This window comes from Ursus maritimus, unplaced genomic scaffold (genome assembly GCF_017311325.1).
Source record: "Ursus maritimus isolate PB19 unplaced genomic scaffold, ASM1731132v1 scaffold_22, whole genome shotgun sequence".
In the NCBI taxonomy this organism is placed as follows: Eukaryota; Metazoa; Chordata; class Mammalia; order Carnivora; family Ursidae; genus Ursus; species Ursus maritimus.
Window position 1 is genome coordinate 41,779,261 of NW_024424675.1, and position 17,987 is coordinate 41,797,247.

The following is a 17,987-nucleotide window of genomic DNA, read 5'->3' on the forward strand; positions in this document are numbered from 1 at the left end:
AGTCTATACAAAAATCTTTATTTTAACATTTAAAAGAAAGAATCACATGTTCATCCTGACAGCTTTCCCAGGCTTGGCCACCCAATAAGTTACACACACACGAAGGTACTTGGAAGATTATTGCACGCCTCGGTCACTGATGGAGTCCCGGTGAAGTGGCCACTCTCCCCGCAGTCAGACCCCGGGCTGGTCCTCCCTCCACAAGGAGGCCTCATGCGAACCAGGCTGCGGGGAGGCTCCGGGACTGAGGAACTAGTGACCCTGCCACGATTCCTGCAGCTCCCTTCACTCCGGAGCAGTGCTCACTGATGTGGACTCTTAAGTGGGGAGGCTGAGGCAGCGCCCTCGGGCCCGCGCAGGCCTGTTCCTGACACCAAACGGCAGCGCTGCCTCTCAGATTTCTCCCCCTGCACCATTCTCAAGATTGTTTGCTAGCTGGTTCTTTGCCTTTTTGGCTACTTGATGGCTTTGATGAATTTGCTGTGATCCAGGGGTGTTCAAGTACTTCTTTGAGAGTCGGCCTTTGGCTGGGATTATGTTTCAACAGTCTTGAAATGAGGTCCCTGGCTCCCTCCGGCACGAAGTCAGGGAATGTGAATTCAACCTGGAGTACAATAAGTTGACAGTCATAAAACGCGGCTTAGAGAGAACAGTACAAACACTCAGCTCACAGCCAACGTTAAGGCTGGTAAGAATCCTACAAGCAGCAATGGATCGTTTCTCACTAGGTCTTACCCGCGATATTCTTTTGTAGGTCTCTTGATATGTGCTTGCCTCAAAAGGAGGCTTCCCAACTAGAAATTCATAGCAAAGAACCCCAAGGCTCCAGAGATCCACCTTCTCGTCATGCATTCGGCCTTCAATCATCTCTGGGGGCAAGTAATCCAGGGTGCCGCACAGGGTGGTTCTCCTAAAAACAGAGGCAGGCTCGGGTTGATGTGCTCCTGTCTGTATTATCACAGGAGCGGCTACACGTCATTAACAATGACACTAACGTTGCTTGAGCGCTCTTCCTAGGCCAGATCCTGTGCTGTGAAGCAGGTACTATTTAAATCCCCGGTTTTAGGGGCTCCTGGGTGGCTCAGTCGGTTGAGTGTCTGACTCTTGATTTCGACGACTCAGATCATGATCTCAGGGTCATGAGATTGAGCCCCGCGTCAGGCTCTGTGCTCAGGAGGGAGTCTGCTTGAGATTCCTTCTCTCCCTCTGCTCTTCCCCCCACCCCTTACTCGCAGTGTTCTCTAAAATAAATACATGAATCTTTGGGGAAAAAAAAAAAAAGAAATCCCCTGTTTTAGATAGAAAACAGATTGAGAGAGCTGTGCAACATCACACAGTTAGCAACCAAGCCACACCCCAAAGTTGTCCAACTTCAGAACCTTCTTAAATGATCTAAAATATAAGAAACTCAAAGAATCACTACCATATAAAAGCAGCCATGAAAGTTCTCTGTAAATACAATTTGCAGTTCCTTATTTGTTTTTATATTACAGATAGGCTAAGAAGCATAACAGCCAGGTGACATGAATGACAAGTAACTAAAAACCACCCCACTGTGAAAGCATTAGCTTTGGCGTTACAGATATTTCTGCCTCTGATACACCGCTGGAATGAAAGAGACTTACATTTGGGGGTGACCTGTGAAGTATTCTTGCCAAAAACACTGTTTAGGCCCTTCGACCTACTTCTAGTTCTCAGCAATTACAGAGGATGAAGGACCAAGTGACACCATTTTAGGTTAGAAAAATCCATTTTAAATTGTGGGAGAACTGGTCTAAATTTAGAACAAAGAAACACAATCAAATACAATGCATGGATGGACTTTGGTTGGATTCTTAGAAGAATAGCTCTAAAATTTTGTGGACAACTGGGGAAATTGGAACACGGACTAAATAGATACTAACAAGGCTATTAATTTTCTTAGGAGTGATAATGGTTGTGATGATAACAATGCCCTTATTCTTAGGAGATACATACTCAAGTCCTCAGAGAAAGAAGCCTGAGGTCTGCAACTTGTTTTTGAAGATTCACCAAAAAAAACCCAAAAACAAAAACAAAAACCAGTATGGCAAGTGTGTGGCCATACATACGGCAAAATGTTACCACCTCTGAATGCAGGCACTAGACAGGTGAGCAGTCAACCACCAATTCAGCATTTCTAGATGTCTGAGTTTTTAACAACGAAGGCTGGTTAAAATAAGCGGAGGGTGGCAAACATCGGACTAAGAGCAAACACCACATGAGTTTCCAGTGCTTTCTAACAGTTATTCTTTGCCACCGACTCTTCTATGGGGTCCTGCTGAGGCCGGTCGCCAGGCCCAGCACGCACACAAGAGTGCACTCAACCCAGCGGTGACCTGCGGCCCGGGATGAAGGAGCTACCTCTCCAGACCTCTATCCCCGCAGCACCACCGAGATGGTGGAAATGGCCCGAGTCAGAAGGTTCTTGAACACCACCACACCTGGGAGCTCTTATGGTTGTTCATGTTGGGGAGGTGGGGCGAGGTGAGCATTAACATGTATGCAGCTTGTCCTTTCTGAAAAGGACATTGATCTTCCTATCACACGACACCATTGGACAGGTTAAGGTCCAGGTGAGCCCGGCAACTGCACAAAGCCTACAAATCCTCACTGTTGTTTGCCTCTCTAGATGCCAACAGCTCCCACTAGTGACAACCAGCTTTTTATTTAAAAAAAGGGGGGGGAGGGGGGGGGGACTACACAAGAGTCAATGCATTGCTGCAAACAATCAGAAGTGATCTAGCAAAAATAAAGCTCCCTGCCCCTACCATGTCACCTATTTTAGGCTACACAATTTTTTAACTGTCTTTAAGTATTATAGCTGTAATTTTTTAAGTCCTACCCCAAAGTTGACACACTTATCATTAGAGGTTTTTAATGTTCTATCCTCACAACATGAGGCTTCAAAAGCTTAATTAAAACAGTATTTTAGTTCTTATTTGCAAAGTTAAGATTTAAATTTTTTCACCAAATTTCTGTGTGTTAAGAGGGGACAAGAAAGGATTCTGCTGTTGACCAAAGCAGAACACAGAGAATCTTAACCACCACCCTGAAAGTTCTATCCAAACCAATTTGTTTTTTTCAATTCCCCCAAAGAACTGTGTTCTCAGCTCTAGATCTGTGTGTGTGCTGCCCTCTGAAACTGGTCTCCTGTCCAGGAAGCAGCAGCGTCTCCCCCTCCCCACTGCTGCAGGCATCACCCCCACACACACACATCCTGCACTCATATACTTGTCACATATGTCCCCTTCATTAGCCTCTAAGGACATTAAGCATCTTTAACCCAAGCCTAGGACATATTAAATAGCCTCAAAACAGTTGCAGAATAAAATGTTCTCACCGACACTTCTATTGGGCCTAAGTTACTCCAAAGTATGTACATCAGTTACCTGCCCTAATTCCACACATCTATGCTTAAATATTTTTCTACTTAGTTCCTGAAAGCCCCCAAGCCTTTTGCTAAACTAAGTAAGTTCCAGCTCTAAAGTTACATACCTGGAGGATGGGGCATGTACCGACCACCCAAAATCTGCAATCTTAAGCTCTCCAGCCGATCCAAGGAGTAGGTTCTCTGGCTTAATGTCTCTATGAATGACTCTCTTTGAGTGACAGTAAGACAGGGCATCTGCCAACTCTGTGATATACTATTTAAAAAATAAAAAAGTATGGAAAGTCTGTATCTTACATTTTATGTAACACAATTTTAGACATCTCTTCTGAAAGGAAACCCAACATAGATTTTAACAGGTTTTGTAGATTTTGAGGCAAAAAGCTAGAAACAATTGATGATTCTTAAAAAAAAAAAAAAAATTAAACTGAATTCGTGTTTACCATAAAATACAAGTTATCCCATACTAAGTTATTTATTTGCTAACACAGCAGATAGGATATTGAAGGACGGGGAAAAACTGACTAGCTAGAACTCATCACCACATGGCAATTTATGGCCTAGTAGCGATGGAGTATGATAAAAACTGAGAAACCGGCACAAATTAGGGAGTCAGACATGTAAAAAAATTTTAAAAAAAAATTTTTTTTTAAACTTGCAAGTACAGTCAATTCCCATTTTTAAAACCAAGATCAGGGCCACCTGGTGGCTCAGTCCATTAAGCATCTGCTTTCAGCTCAGGTCATGACCCCGGGGTCCTAGGATGGAGCCCTGGGTAGGGCTCCCTGCTCAGCAGGGAGTCTGCTCCTCCCTCTCCCCCTCAACAACCCGGCTCATGCTTGCATATGCGCGCGCGCTCTCTCTCTCTCTCTCTCTCTCTCTCTCTCTCTCGAATAAAATCTTAAAAACAAAACAAACAAGCAACCCACTAAAAGCAAGTGTATTTGCATGTTAAATAGTGTAGTAAATTTGGGGGTATACTAATTCATTTGTCCGCTTAAAAAACACACAGCGAGTCAGTTCTTTTATTAACTTTGTTTTCCTCTTAACCAAAGAAAGATCTAGCAAGTCCAGAATCTGCTTTAGCATACAGTCAAGAATCACTATAGTTCATTTAAATTCCTGAAAAAACTGAGGAGACTTCTTGTTTCTCAACACTTCTTTGAATATTTTGGACATTATAAGGCTTCAACATCTTGATAAATCACTGAGTTTCTTAAATTGGAAATATATTAAAATTTTAATTAAAAAAAAAGATAAGGATTGTTATTAGTGTATTGAAAGAATATACTGAGCTCTGGCTGAAGTTTAAGGTTTCCCAAAGCAAACAGTAGATAGGACTGAAAATTATTTTACACTAAAAGGCCTACTAACCAAATAGTTGTAGAAACCAAATGTTATTGTCAGAAAGAACATTTGTTTTTTTTAGCCAAAAGCCAGAGAGACCAAAATTTAGACAATAAATCGAAAGTGAAGGCAAAGAAAGCCGCTCTAGACCAAACTGAGTTGATAATACTTCAAGATCATACATAGACTTCTAGAGGGCAAGGGACCTTCTCTGCCTAGATCAAGAAGCTAGCAGTTAGGAGTGCCTGGGTGGCTCAGTTGGTTAAGCATCTGCCTTCAGCTCAGGTTCTGATCTTGGGGTCCTGGGATGGAGCCCCACATCAGGGTTCCTGCTCAGCAGGGAGCCTGCTTCTCCCTCTCCTTCTGCCATTCCCCCTGCTTGAGCTCTCTTGCTTGCATGCACTCAAATAAGTAAATAGAATCTTTAAAAAAAAATCTAAAAAACAAAACCAAAAAGCTAGTAGTTAAAGCAGAGCTCTTCAGCACTACTTCCTTCACATCTCTCATATCAGACTGTGAATATGTGTAACGGTCCCTAATATTTCTCTACAGTTAGTTTTATTTGAATGAATCAAAAAAGGGAAACAAGAGTGTATATATATTCTCTCTAACTACTAGGGAATCTAGAAAGAAACAAGCTTTTCTTTCCAATAACTATGTGCTCATAACACAAACTCCATCCGGATTAAAGAAAATGGAGTAATAGTATAAGTATCAATTGCCGATTAAATAAGACAACTAATTAGGTTAGCTAATATTTAAAAAGAAAAACAAATCTGTTTCTACTTATCCAAAAAGCAAACGCTTAAGTTTAAAATGTCTTATTGTTGAGACAAGACCAAAGGGTCATTCACCAATAGTGCTGTAATCTCAAAAGCACAACCACCTGAAAGTAATGCCATTTAAATCAATACCAAAAAGCAACTGAGTGCCCTTACTACCCAGAAACAGAAAGCAAAGTAACCACCAATCATCTGCCGATTCAACAAAAAACCACCCAAAGACCCTTTACTTCTTCAAACAAGTGATTTCATTCAAATAAAGCTGCACAGCCCATAGGGGAAAAAAAAACAAAAACCCAAAACAAAAACCTGATTATGTTGGACTTTAAGATTAGATCCAGGTAAGACAATGAAAAGACAAGCCACAGGCAGGGAGAGAACCTTTATAAAACACATGTGATAAAGGACTTGTCTCCAATATATACAAGAACACTTAAAACTCAAGATGACCAAAAACCCAATTGAAAATGGGCAAAAAAATCTGACGGACAAGTCAAAGATGACATACACATGGCAAACAAGCACATGAAAAGATGCTCATCTTTTGTCCCTAGAGAATTGCAAATTAAAACAATGAGGCACCATGTACACCTATGAGAATGACTAAAATCCAAAAAACTGACAATACCAATCGCTAGTGAGGAGGAGAAGCAAGAACACGTTCATTGGGGGAAACACAAAGACGGTCCATCCCCTTTGGAAGACAGTTTAACAGTTTTTGACAAAGCTACACATGACCTTACCACACAAGCTAGTTTTCAAATCTGTTGACAACTTATGTCCCACAAAAACATGCATGCAGATGTTGTAGTGCAGCCTTATTCATAATCACCAGTAACTGGAAGCCACCAAGATGCCCTTCAACAGATGGAGGGATAAACTGAACTACAGCCATGCTGCAGAATATTATTCAGCAATAAAAAAATGAGCTACCGTGCTCGCACCCTGAAAGGATACAGATGACCCTTAAATGCATATAGTTGTTCCCCCCCAGGGGTAACTGGGTAATCATTCTGATACCACTACACACGTACAAACTGAAACTGAATAATTAAATGGTCGATGGATGGTAGGATCCAGGTTTTTCAAGGCTGGAATGAGAGGCTACAGATAAATAAGCGGAAGAGAGTAGAATGATCCATGTGGGACTGAACTCGTGTTTTGCTTAATGTAGATACAAATGGATAAAAATAGAGATACATGTATATACACAGATTAGTATATACACATATGTCCCTGTTCTGTCCGCTGAGAGCCTAGACATAAGGACACTCCAGTAGCAATGAGCATAGCTAGCACCCAGATCTTGGTTTTCCAAGGCTCCTTGGAACCAGGGCTGCTTGGAGACGTGGCAGGTTCTAGGACTGGGATACGAAGTGCAGCATCTCCTAGGGCCAGATGTAAGGAAGTGCTAAAACACACACCACACACCCACAATGATGGGGGTTGGTTAAAAAAAAAAAAAAGAAAAACACCTAAAACAGGGACCATATGAAAGGGATCCCAAAGGCCAAAGCTGGAACAATTTGAGCAGCAAAATAAAGCAGTATGAGATTATACCTCGAATTATAAAATATCCACGAGTCCACATGAATAAATGACTGAGTAATGAGAACAGACAAATCTCTGATGCAGAAGAATTCCAAATGATGTATGCAGATCGAGGTGGAGGTGGGACATAACCCCCGCTCCTTCAGTGTGGGCCGTGCAGAGCGACACACTTTAGAAGAGCACAGTATGGAAAGAGAGAAAGTAACTTCCCAGGGGAGAAACCTAAGGAGTGTGACCTCAGGCACGTCACCAAGGCCAACACCCCCAGTGATAAGCCAGGGTTTCAGTAGGGACCACACTAATGGACAATGAACAGGAGAAAAGAAGTCTGCACTATCTTCACATTCTTGAAATCCAAAACTATTCTAAAATAAAATTCTTTCTAAAAAGAGGGCAACTATTCACATATACATTTCCAAAGAAAACAGCTGTGGAAACACACCAGCCACAGTATTCCGCCTGGTACCTGAGTTTACCGGTACATTTGCTACAACTAAGGTATTCGGATTCTTTCATTCAAATACCTGATCCCATTAAGCACTCTCCTAAGACAGAACCCGCTACAGTATAATGAAAGGCACACTGCTGTGTAGGACAGGAACGCAGGAAACAGAATTAGCCGGGACAGTAAATGAAAACTTACAGTAGCAGTTCTCTGCTCATCAAACTTTGACAGTTTCTGAAGTTCCCTGTAGACAGCTCCGAGAGGCGCATATTCTAGAATTAGGTAAACTCTGGTGGCATCATGGAAATAACCATAGAGTCTGAGAATATTCGGATGCCTGCAACACAGGATGAATACTCTAATACCTGGTTTTGGAAAAGATACAAAAGTATGTACTAACTACTAATCCAACCCCCAGGTAAAACTAGTGAAAATTGGTTCTGGTCACAGAATGCCCCACCACACCCCTCGAGAATCTGAAACTACAGACCTACTCGGAAAAAATACAGACATCTGCAGTCAGTTGACAAACATTACAAGGTTATTAATGGACCTCAGATTTAGTTAAGACTATTTCCTTCCTTCAGGCCATCTTATTCTTAGGGGGTAAAATTCAGCTAAATGTTAATTCTCTGCACATTAGAGAGAGAGAGAGACACGGCACTCCCACAGCAGTTTGATCCCCAAACACTAGGAAACACAACTTCAAAGCCGTGTTCAGCGGAAGAGGTGGGCTGCTGAGGACTTTGGGCAGCTGTGAACACAGCCCAGGACGGCAGCCCTTCAGCTCCCATCAGCTGTTGTCAAGGAAGGATACAGGCCTGATGCGGACAGGTTTGTAAGTATTAACAACTGATTTCAAGTCTGAAAAAAATACTGAACGCAAAAAAAAAAGACCCACTGGCCAAAGTCAACCTGCACAGGCTGCCAGTTGCAACCTCCGCTTAGAGCTCAGAAGTATCAGTCCCCTTCATCATGGACACACATACACACACACACACACTTGGCTCACGTACATAATTCATTAACAAAGCATAAACCTCCAAGTGATTTTTTAGGACCACAGCCCTTGTCTAGATAAATCCTCGGAAAATGACGAACTAAATCACTCTTTGCAGTCATGTGGCGCAGGCCTTCTGCCGTTTAACTCTTAGTAACTAAGTTCTGCACCACATTCTTTTGAACATCAATCTGGAAACTTACCTAAGGTGGGATTGTATTTCTACTTCTCTTCTCAGCTGATGCTCAACTCCTGCTTTCTCCAGTTGAGCTTTAAATAATACTTTAAGAGCCAGGATAAACTTGCTTTGTTTTTCTCTCGCCAAGTAAACATTACCAAACTTTCCTTTACCCAGTGGACGACCAATTTCAAAATCTTCCAAAGCCCACTGCCTTCTAGGAAAAAATTTGAACATTTTATTAAAATGTGAAGAAAACAAATCTTTTCTAACGATTTATTAATGAGTTGTAGATATACCTATAATTTTATATTTGAAGTTGTTTTCAATATGTACCTCGGCAAGAACCAAGCCAATGAGCACTCTATGTGAGTCTCCGAAGTCATTGAACTCCCCACTCCCCACCTGCCAGTGGCTGTATGAGTCAGTGACAAGGAACAATCTGGACTTTTAGAGATGAAGCACCAATGCAAAGTGTCCCAAGGCTACTACTACACTCTGAATTACAGACCTATTACCACCACCACTGAAGACCACGGGAAAGGTTAGGTAAGTAACTGGAGAAGTCTTCAGAACTCTCTGTGGGCCTCTTGTAGACTAACCATAGCCTCCTCCTCCATCCCAGAGATGCTAACTCTCTGGGGTGGAGAATCACTCTGATAAAGCAAGTGGGATGGATCCTACAGGTGGGGCAAGAACCACTGGATTTAGATTCTCAGAAAGCTGCTACTATAGGCAGCGAAAGTAAAAAAACAAACAAACAAAAAACCCCATGGGCTCATTCCTGGCTCCTCCTACTACATTCTAGACATTACATTCTACATTCTAGAGTCTAGACAGTTCAGAAATCGAGAGCAGACTTCTGCAAAATATCTGGGGAAGATATTATAAAGAATAATTCAATTAATACTGTCAAAATATTCATAGAGTCATATATACATGTGTCTATAGTTTTGCAACATGACTGCCTTTTGCTTAACAAACTTGCACTTTTGTATAAGAATAGAAATAAATATAGAAACATACCTAAACTATAATATATGTAGTGGTTACTTCTGAGGGTAGAGAGGAACTTACCTACACATTTCTGTAACAGATTCATACAAGTTTTTCTCTAAATTTGGAAAGCAATAAGAAAAGCTTGAGTCCCCAGTAAACATTAAAATCCACCCCCCCCCTTTTTTTGAAAGGCTAGAATTCAGAAGCATTTATATTTTGAGTGAAAATATAGAGACCTTTTTATTTTTTAATGCGTTCCCATAATTAAACTTGCAATGGCATATTCTAATAGAATGATAGCACAGGACTTTGTAAATAAGATAAAGCTTACTTTTTTGTTTCTTCATTTTTCTGTTTCGTTGCCAGTTCCTTTTCAGAATTATTTCCTATATAGAAGAAGTTAAAAATCTGCTTTTAGAATAACTATAATTATTTTAGAATAACTGTAAGTAATTAAAAACCTATAAACAGAAATGAAACAAAGAATGGTCACCAAAATAATAACTGTATGTCCACAATGGTAGATCTGGGCTGTTTTTAGTTTTCTTTATAGAAAAAAAGATTATCACACCCTAACCTGACTCTTACCAGGTGAAGGCTTTACAGATTTCTAGAGTAAAGATGAGCAGATATATACACCTAAGCCCTCTGATAATTTAAAGCCTCAAGACTATGCAGATTCTCCCAGAAGCTTCAGTTTCCAAATGAAGAGCTTCTAAGGCAGAACTGCCAGTCTCTCCCATGATAAGCTCCCACTCTTCACCTTTTCCCCCACTAGGTGGGCTAGTCCACTGTCCATATGTGGATACATATGTACAAGGTATCAATGACGTGCAACAAAACGTAAACCAACCACCTTCCTTCCACTAGATTAGTTGCCAAGAGGAAATCTAAAAATAGAAGCCACTGAGTCAGCAAAATGTACAATAAACCAATTCACAACAGGGTGCTAAAGTCATTAGCCAGAGGCTATATAGGCCATTTCCACTTCACACTCCAGCAGCAGCACGGTATGCTAACTGGTTTCTCCCTCCATGCTTCACTATCTCCATTCATGCCATCACTACGACCACCATCCCTATGTCCAGTTGACTGCCCAGTTCTATCCAGTCTGCATCCTCAGTGAGCGCTCAAATTGGTCTGCACTTCTCCATCCTGGCTGTGTCTGAGGGTAAGCGAATGCTTCGGAGTCTTCGCTTCCTCCTCTGTAAAACAGAGTTAATAAGACTCCCCTCACAGTGGTCCCGAGGACTGAATGAGACAACATGGATGAAGGAAGCACTTCTCCTGAGCGTGAGCACGCAAAGCTGGTAAATAAGAACTATTAACATCCACCCTGCTCCACCCGGTTCAGGCCGCTGCCATCTTTGCCCTAACCCCCAACAGCCTGCCTCCTCTCAGCCACCCCGGAGTGCAGCGTTACTACCCTCCACTTCATTCCACCCATCCAGAGGAAGCTTCTTTCTAAAAAGCCAGCCCCTCCTCTGCTCAAAAACTTTTCAGCAAGTTCCCGATTCACAGGGGATGAAGCCCCACTACATGACATAGCCACAGTGCCCACCATGACCTTATCCAGCTGGCCTCAGTCCACCCAAGTCCATCCACTTCCCTGACTGCCCTCCATACTCCCAGCCTTGGAACTTCTCAGCTCCTCAAGCATACCAGGAGGGTAGGAATCCGCTCTCCATCCTGGGCACAGGGCTGGCCCACAGGAGACACTGCTACTTCAACCTGACATATTTTTTCCCCAACCGCAGTAAAATGAAGTAAATGTGAGGGCTCCACACAATAAATGCAAGTCTATCCACTTGCCCCCCCCCCCTTTTAAGCAACTAGGAATAGTAACTACCAGTAGAAGTTCAAAAAGCTGGTTTACCAGGGGCTGATGATGATGGCTGCTCGGTCTTTTGGGTATTATTCAGTGGCCTAGAGACAGGACGAGGGACACTGGTGGCCTGCAATTGCTTCTGCTTCAGGTTCTGAACTGGTTTATGGCTGGAGACGAGCTTTTGTGCTTGTGGAGGAATTCGCTGGGAGGAATTTGAAGGACACAAGACCCGCTGGGCCTGGCCACTATTTGCAGATAACGGATTCTGAGAAGGAATTTGCTGAGTCACCGGAACACGTTTTGGACCATCACCAAGTGCAATCGTAGTCTAGGTTGGGAGGGAAAAATAAATTTCATGTCTTCATGAACAAAAGCTGAGTATTTTGAGAATTTCACAAAGTCTGTTTTCTAGTATAACAAAATACTGAAGGTCATTGATAATCCATGGAAGGGAAAGGCTATTTTCATCAGCGCTCCCAGAGGATATGGTTAGTATATAGTGGGAAGGAGTACCTGAAGGATGCCGCCCACCCGCCCCGACACCCCACCCCGAAAACTCATGCTCCCATAAGTAAACGTTCATTAACTAAACTGCCATCTGAAGAGGGAGACATCAAACACTTTCCAAGAATTCTCAATGATTTGGAAATTATCACTTGGCAAGAAGCTACAATACAGAAACTTTATACCAAAATCCCAATCCCATTGAAAATTTCTTTGGCAATACTGTACATTTAGAAAAAAAGACAAAGAAACACGTCAAAATATTCAACAGTGGTTATCTTCAAATCAAGACGTTTCAGAAGAGGGGCGCCTGGGTGGCACAGCGGTTAAGTCTGCCTTCGGCTCAGGGCGTGATCCCGGCGTTATGGGATCGAGCCCCACATCAGGCTCCTCTGCTATGAGCCTGCTTCTTCCTCTCCCACTCCCCCTGCTTGTGTTCCCTCTTTCGCTGGCTGTCTCTATCTCTGTCAAATAAATAAAATCTTTAAAAAAAAAAAAAAAGTCTGAATTTTTGCCTTCACCAGACTTTTTCCACAAAATACTTACTATTATTTACTAATGTTTCATTGTCCAAGCACTTACAAAATGGGTCTGAGCCAAAAGAACATGGCAAAGAGGTAACAAACAGGTTCTTCAAAGACCTATGCCAAAATACATTATTTACATGCCTATAAGTAAGGGATCACAAGTTTAAAAAATAGTTAATCCTAAGACCTTGAATAAATCAAACTAAAATGGAGTGGAAGACTTCCTCCAACTTCAATGGAGGAAATTTCCTCATAAACAAGGGAACAATGCTGGCAAGGGAAGCCTCAGAGTACCTCATAAGAGACAGTTTCCAACTTCCAAGTAAAAAGTCAACTACTTCTGAAATTAGCAACGTCCACAACACAGTAGGCATTGCAGGCAATGACGAACATTTTCAACAGAGCAGTTTTTTAAAATGATCTTTATCAAGTGTGCCTGGGTGGCTCAGTCAGTTAAGAGTCTGCCTTCGGCTCAGGTCATGATCCCAGGGTTCTGGGATCTCCCGTGTTGGGTTCCCTGCTCCGCGGAGAGCCTGCTTCTCCCTCTCTCCGTCCCCCTGCTGGTGCACACATGCTTGCTTGCTCGCTCATTCTCTCTCAAATAAATATTTAAAAATTCTTAAAAAAAAAATAAAATAAAATGATATTTATCATAGGAATTGAGAATCGAATACAAGGACTCGAGTTAGCCTTTTTCTAATTGGTTATTTTGGACTTTCAGCCAGTATATTTAAAAAGGGGGGTAACTATCCATTTATTTGAAAATAAAAACTCCTCACCCTGTCAGAACAGCTAAAATCAAAAACACAAGAAACAAGTGTTGGCGAGGACATGGGGAAAAAGAAATCCTCGTGCACTGCTGGTGGGAATGCAAACTGGGGCAGCCACTGTGGAAAACAGTATGGAGGTTCCTCAAAAAGTTAAAAATAGGGGCACCTGGGTGGCTCAGTAGGTAGGACGTCCAACTCTTGGTTTCAGCTCCAGTCATAATCTCAGGAGGTCCTGATATCAAGACCCAGGTCGGGCTCAGCACTGAGTGTGGAACCTGCTTAAGAGTCTCTCTCTCCCTCTTCCTCTCCCACCCTCCCCCACACCCTGCTCATGCGTGCTCTAAAAAACAACACATAGACATAAAAAACACAAAAAAAAACTTAAAGAAAAAAGAAAGGAAAAACTTCTAAAAACAAGAACCCCCCCCACACACACACACAAATCAAGAAGCAAGATTTGTATTTTTATGCTGACTTCCTAGAAGGAATAAAATCTGGGGATTACTTATATTAAAGGATCTTTATATAAAGACTCATTCACCCAGCTGCTCCACAAATATTCATTAAATTCTAAGAGCCAGGGGTCTTTCCCAGGTGAAGCCTTCCTGGATTCCAACCTAGCCCAATCTGAATTGAGCACCCCTCGGCAGAATTACATATTCACGTATTTTATGAAGGCGTGGTACTGGCTCACATAACTCCCCAAAGGGGCTAAGCTCTCAATATCAAAGACCATGTGCTTTTCAACACCGTAATCCCTGCCTCTGACACAGAACCTGGCCCAAAGCGATCTCCCAGGAAATGTTTGCTACAATGCAGCTTGACAGTCCTTTGAGCTTACCATTCCCTGAATCGTGACCAGAACAAACTATGGCAAAGCAATTTCATTTCTGGCAAGCAAGTAAGCACAAGCAAGCATTAGGCACCTGTTGTGTACAGTATTATCCTGCACACAGTGAAGGAATACAGATACTTAAACAGCTAGCTAGAAGACAAACCATAACAAGATAAAAGCTACAGTGACAATCAACAAAATGTTATTTAATGCCAAGAAAAGTGACTGACATCCAGGAATGTAGTAGAGAGTTCTAAAGTTACAATCCAAAGTAAAAGGAAAAAGCGCTCCAGATATAAAACCAATCTCCACTGGATTTTATAAATGTGATCGAGATTACATATTCAATTTACCTTAAGAGGCCCTGCAATGCAGTTTTCTTTAGATCTGTCCATGATGCCTGAAAAGAAAAAGAACCACCTTTAATTTATACAAAACCTCACGCTTCCACGTGCTGTTATGATAGATCAGGGTACAGCTCCTGATGAAAAAGCCTCCACAACACAGAATTTCACTTTTTCTTTGTCCAAATGAAGCTGGCATGAGAGCCTTGTTTTCTCAGGTGACATAAGGGACAGGTGTGGGGCCTCCGCCCCGCACTGCACCCCCCCCCAGCCCCCAACTTCACTCCCTGAGACCTCCTGCTCTGCCAGCTCATCTCTGAAGGACAACTTCATCAGTGCAGGAGCCTGCTTCCAACCCTGCTGCCTCGTAAAAGCAGGTCCTCTCCTCGCCATAATGGACTCCGGCTATGACAGCACCTCTCCCCTTACCCTTCAACAACAAAGCTCCGGAACAGTCATTCACTCACCGCATCCACCATGTCTCTCAGCCTCTAGCCCTCCCCCATCAGGATTTCGTCCCCACCAAGGGGCCAGCTCATGACTGACCTCTACTGTTACCAAACTGGTGTCCCCAGCAGCATTTGACAGGGTGGCTCTTGTCCCACTCCCAGCCTCTGCTAGCTTGCAGGGTGGTCCCCCACGTCACCAGCTCTCCTACTACAACCTCCCTTGCTCAATCTGCCTCACTTGTGCCAAGCTGAATGAGTCCGACTCCACTTCTCCATCCATACCCTTCCTAGGGGCCCTCATCCAGCACCAGGACTCTAAACCATCTCTGAGATGATGTGGGTTTACAGCTACTACTCTAACTTCTCCTCTGACGGCCAGACTCCTACCTACCTACCTACCTGCTCAGTATCCCCCAGAAAGTTCTGCCAAGCACCTCAATCCCAACACATCCAGACAGAACCTTTCTCTCCTCCCGGCTTTTCTTCCTCTCTGCTCTCAGGAAGAGCCTGAGAACAGGCCCAGAAACACTCTTTCTTTTGCAGCTATCCTCATTCCCTATAGGAACCCATCCAGTCTCTGGGCTCTCAACACCATTCACAGGCTCAGGACCTCCAAACTCCCATCTCCAGCCCAGACCTCTCCCTTGAACTCCTACCAGTATAGAACATCTCCACCTGTACTCAGAGGCCCCTCAATTTTAAAATGTCTCAAACTGAATTCCTGCTCCCTCCCTACCCCCATCTCCCCAACCCTGTTCTCACAGATGTCTCCATCTCAGTTACTGGCAAACCCTACAGTCTGCCAGTTGCTCGGGTCAACTGATCTTCTATACGGTTCTCCCTCAAACCCCACATCTAACCCATCAGCATATCTCATAGGCTCTACTTCAAAATCACTGCTCAGGACCTTTAATACCACCACCTGATCAAACCAATGCTCTCTCCCTTCCATTCTTTGCAACAGGCTCCCAATGGTCACTCTACTTCCACCCTTGCCGCATTATGGTCCATTTGCAACACTATGAAGTCAGCTATGTTGGACCTTGGTTCAGAAGCCCCTCATGGTCCCTCAACTCAAATTCAAAATCCTACTTGCAAAGACAGTCCTACAGTCTCAGAGTGTGGACCCTGACCACCTTTCTGGCCTTATCTCCTCTTGTCTATTGCACCAGCCATACAGGGCTTCTTTCTTTCCTCAAAGCAGTCCCCTGCCACAGGGCCTTTGTACTTCCTGTTCTCTCTACCCATTTGGTTCTTCCCTCATACAGAAGTGTGGCTTGCTCCTTCATTAAAATTCTCTGCTCAGACATTTCCTTTCTGACCATCTTGCTTTTATTTTTCTTCATAGCCCTTACTTAACATCTTACATAACATTACTCGTACTTGTTTACTTCTGCCTTCCCAGACAATATCCAGCTACTGTTCAGGATCCCCAAGGGAAGTAAGCTCCATGAGAGTGAGGGCTTAGGCCCATTTTGTTTATGTTGCCTCCCCGGAACATGTCTGGTACATAGTTCATATACCAGTGTTTGCGGAATGAGTTAATCCATTAAGAAAGCAAATCAATAATGCAAATAGTTTATAATACTTACTAAGCCCATACTGTGAGTCAGGCACAGCAACCTATCAAGTAAGTAGAACATAAACTCCAAGAAAACAGAACCTCTCTGTATTTTCCCTACCCAGGAGCTCTCTGAATCTAGAATCTCTAGAATCCAATCAGAAAGTGTTCCCCATCCCCACACTTTCACATCCATTTCAAATTTAAATAACTCCACCTTGAAGATGGAACCACAGCTAAAGAGGAAGAAGACCTTATATTAAACTGCAGGTTAGGAGAAATGACAGAAAGGAAAAAGGAGTTATAAGCTCGTGTTATGCAAACAATTTCACATACACTCTAAAGCTTTCTTCACTTTCCCTAATAATTACAAGTAGCAGACTAATGAGAGCACACAGGCTAAAGGATATTTATTCGATAGTCTTCAAAAGAAGCTAGATATTTGCCCCAATTGAATATACTTTTCCTCCTCAGGGAGATGAATAATGATAAACAGAATGGAGTAAGATTCTGATCCAGAAATTCTGGAGAGAGCCCCAGGAAAACTTTCTCAAGTGATTCCAGTCCATAGCCATGTTCAGGAGTCACATGACCTGATGACCTTCACAAGATCCCTGCAATTCAAACCACACATCCTGCTATTCTAAACTGGAAAACTGTTAAGATTGTATAGCGCTGTGCATTTAGACTTTTTCTTCATCAAACCTGCTAGTGTCTGCACAGACTTAGAGGAGAGTGGGAATGAGTATGTGGCTGAAAAGCATTTAATTCAAAGAACAAGAAAGGTTAAGGAGAGAGGAGGAACCGTTAAAAGTCAAGGGCAGTAGCTCCGTCTACATCTGGAGGGCATTTGTTAGAAATGGAGACTTTCAGGGCCAACCACAGACCTAACAATTCAGATCCTGCATTTTAACATCCCCAGACATCTAATATGCGCTGGTCTAGATCCACTGGTTCTCCATGAAACATCAGAATCACCTGGGAAACTTGACAAACTACAGACACCTGAGTTCTCTATGCCCAAGCGCTTCTGATTCATAAGGTGGGTCTACATTTTCCACAAGGACCCTCAGAAATCCCGATAAACGCAGTCCAAGATCTGCGGTTTCAGAAGCACTGGCCAAAGAAATCCTCTTTGAGGAACTTTTCATTTATTCACCCACTCATTCACCCAGGATAAGGGTCCTTCCTGGCTATTCTATCCACAGTAGCACCCGCTAAACCACACTACTGTTCTCTTGCAGGTTCTCTAGCCAGTTGGTTGTCTGGCGCCCCACCCCCGCTAGAACATAAACTCCCAGAGAGCAAAAACCCTCCTATTTTTTCCTAGCTAGGTGCTCACCGAATACGAAAACCCCATCAGAAAGCACCCCCACCCCCAATGCCGCTCAACAACCCCATGCACTGTAGGTGTTTGGTAAACACCAAGCGGCATCTTACAGGGCGCCCCAGTACCCG

At 43.0% G+C, this 17,987-nt stretch overlaps 1 protein-coding gene across 3 annotated transcripts in view; it reads right to left on the reverse strand.

Moving 5' to 3' along the window:
- The window catches only part of AURKA (aurora kinase A), an 18,606-nt gene continuing 619 nt past the window's right edge, over positions 1–17,987 (reverse strand). For all 3 annotated transcript variants that reach the window (XM_008699490.2, XM_008699489.2, XM_008699488.2), the window contains exons 2-9: positions 14,529–14,575; positions 11,588–11,867; positions 10,043–10,097; positions 8,738–8,929; positions 7,733–7,871; positions 3,517–3,665; positions 736–910; positions 1–604 (exon numbers count right to left, since the gene is read on the reverse strand). In XM_008699490.2, the coding sequence (XP_008697712.1) occupies positions 419–604; positions 736–910; positions 3,517–3,665; positions 7,733–7,871; positions 8,738–8,929; positions 10,043–10,097; positions 11,588–11,867; positions 14,529–14,570 (1,218 nt within the window). In that variant the 5' untranslated portion in view covers positions 14,571–14,575 and the 3' untranslated portion in view covers positions 1–418. The remainder of the gene's footprint in view (positions 605–735; positions 911–3,516; positions 3,666–7,732; positions 7,872–8,737; positions 8,930–10,042; positions 10,098–11,587; positions 11,868–14,528; positions 14,576–17,987) is intronic.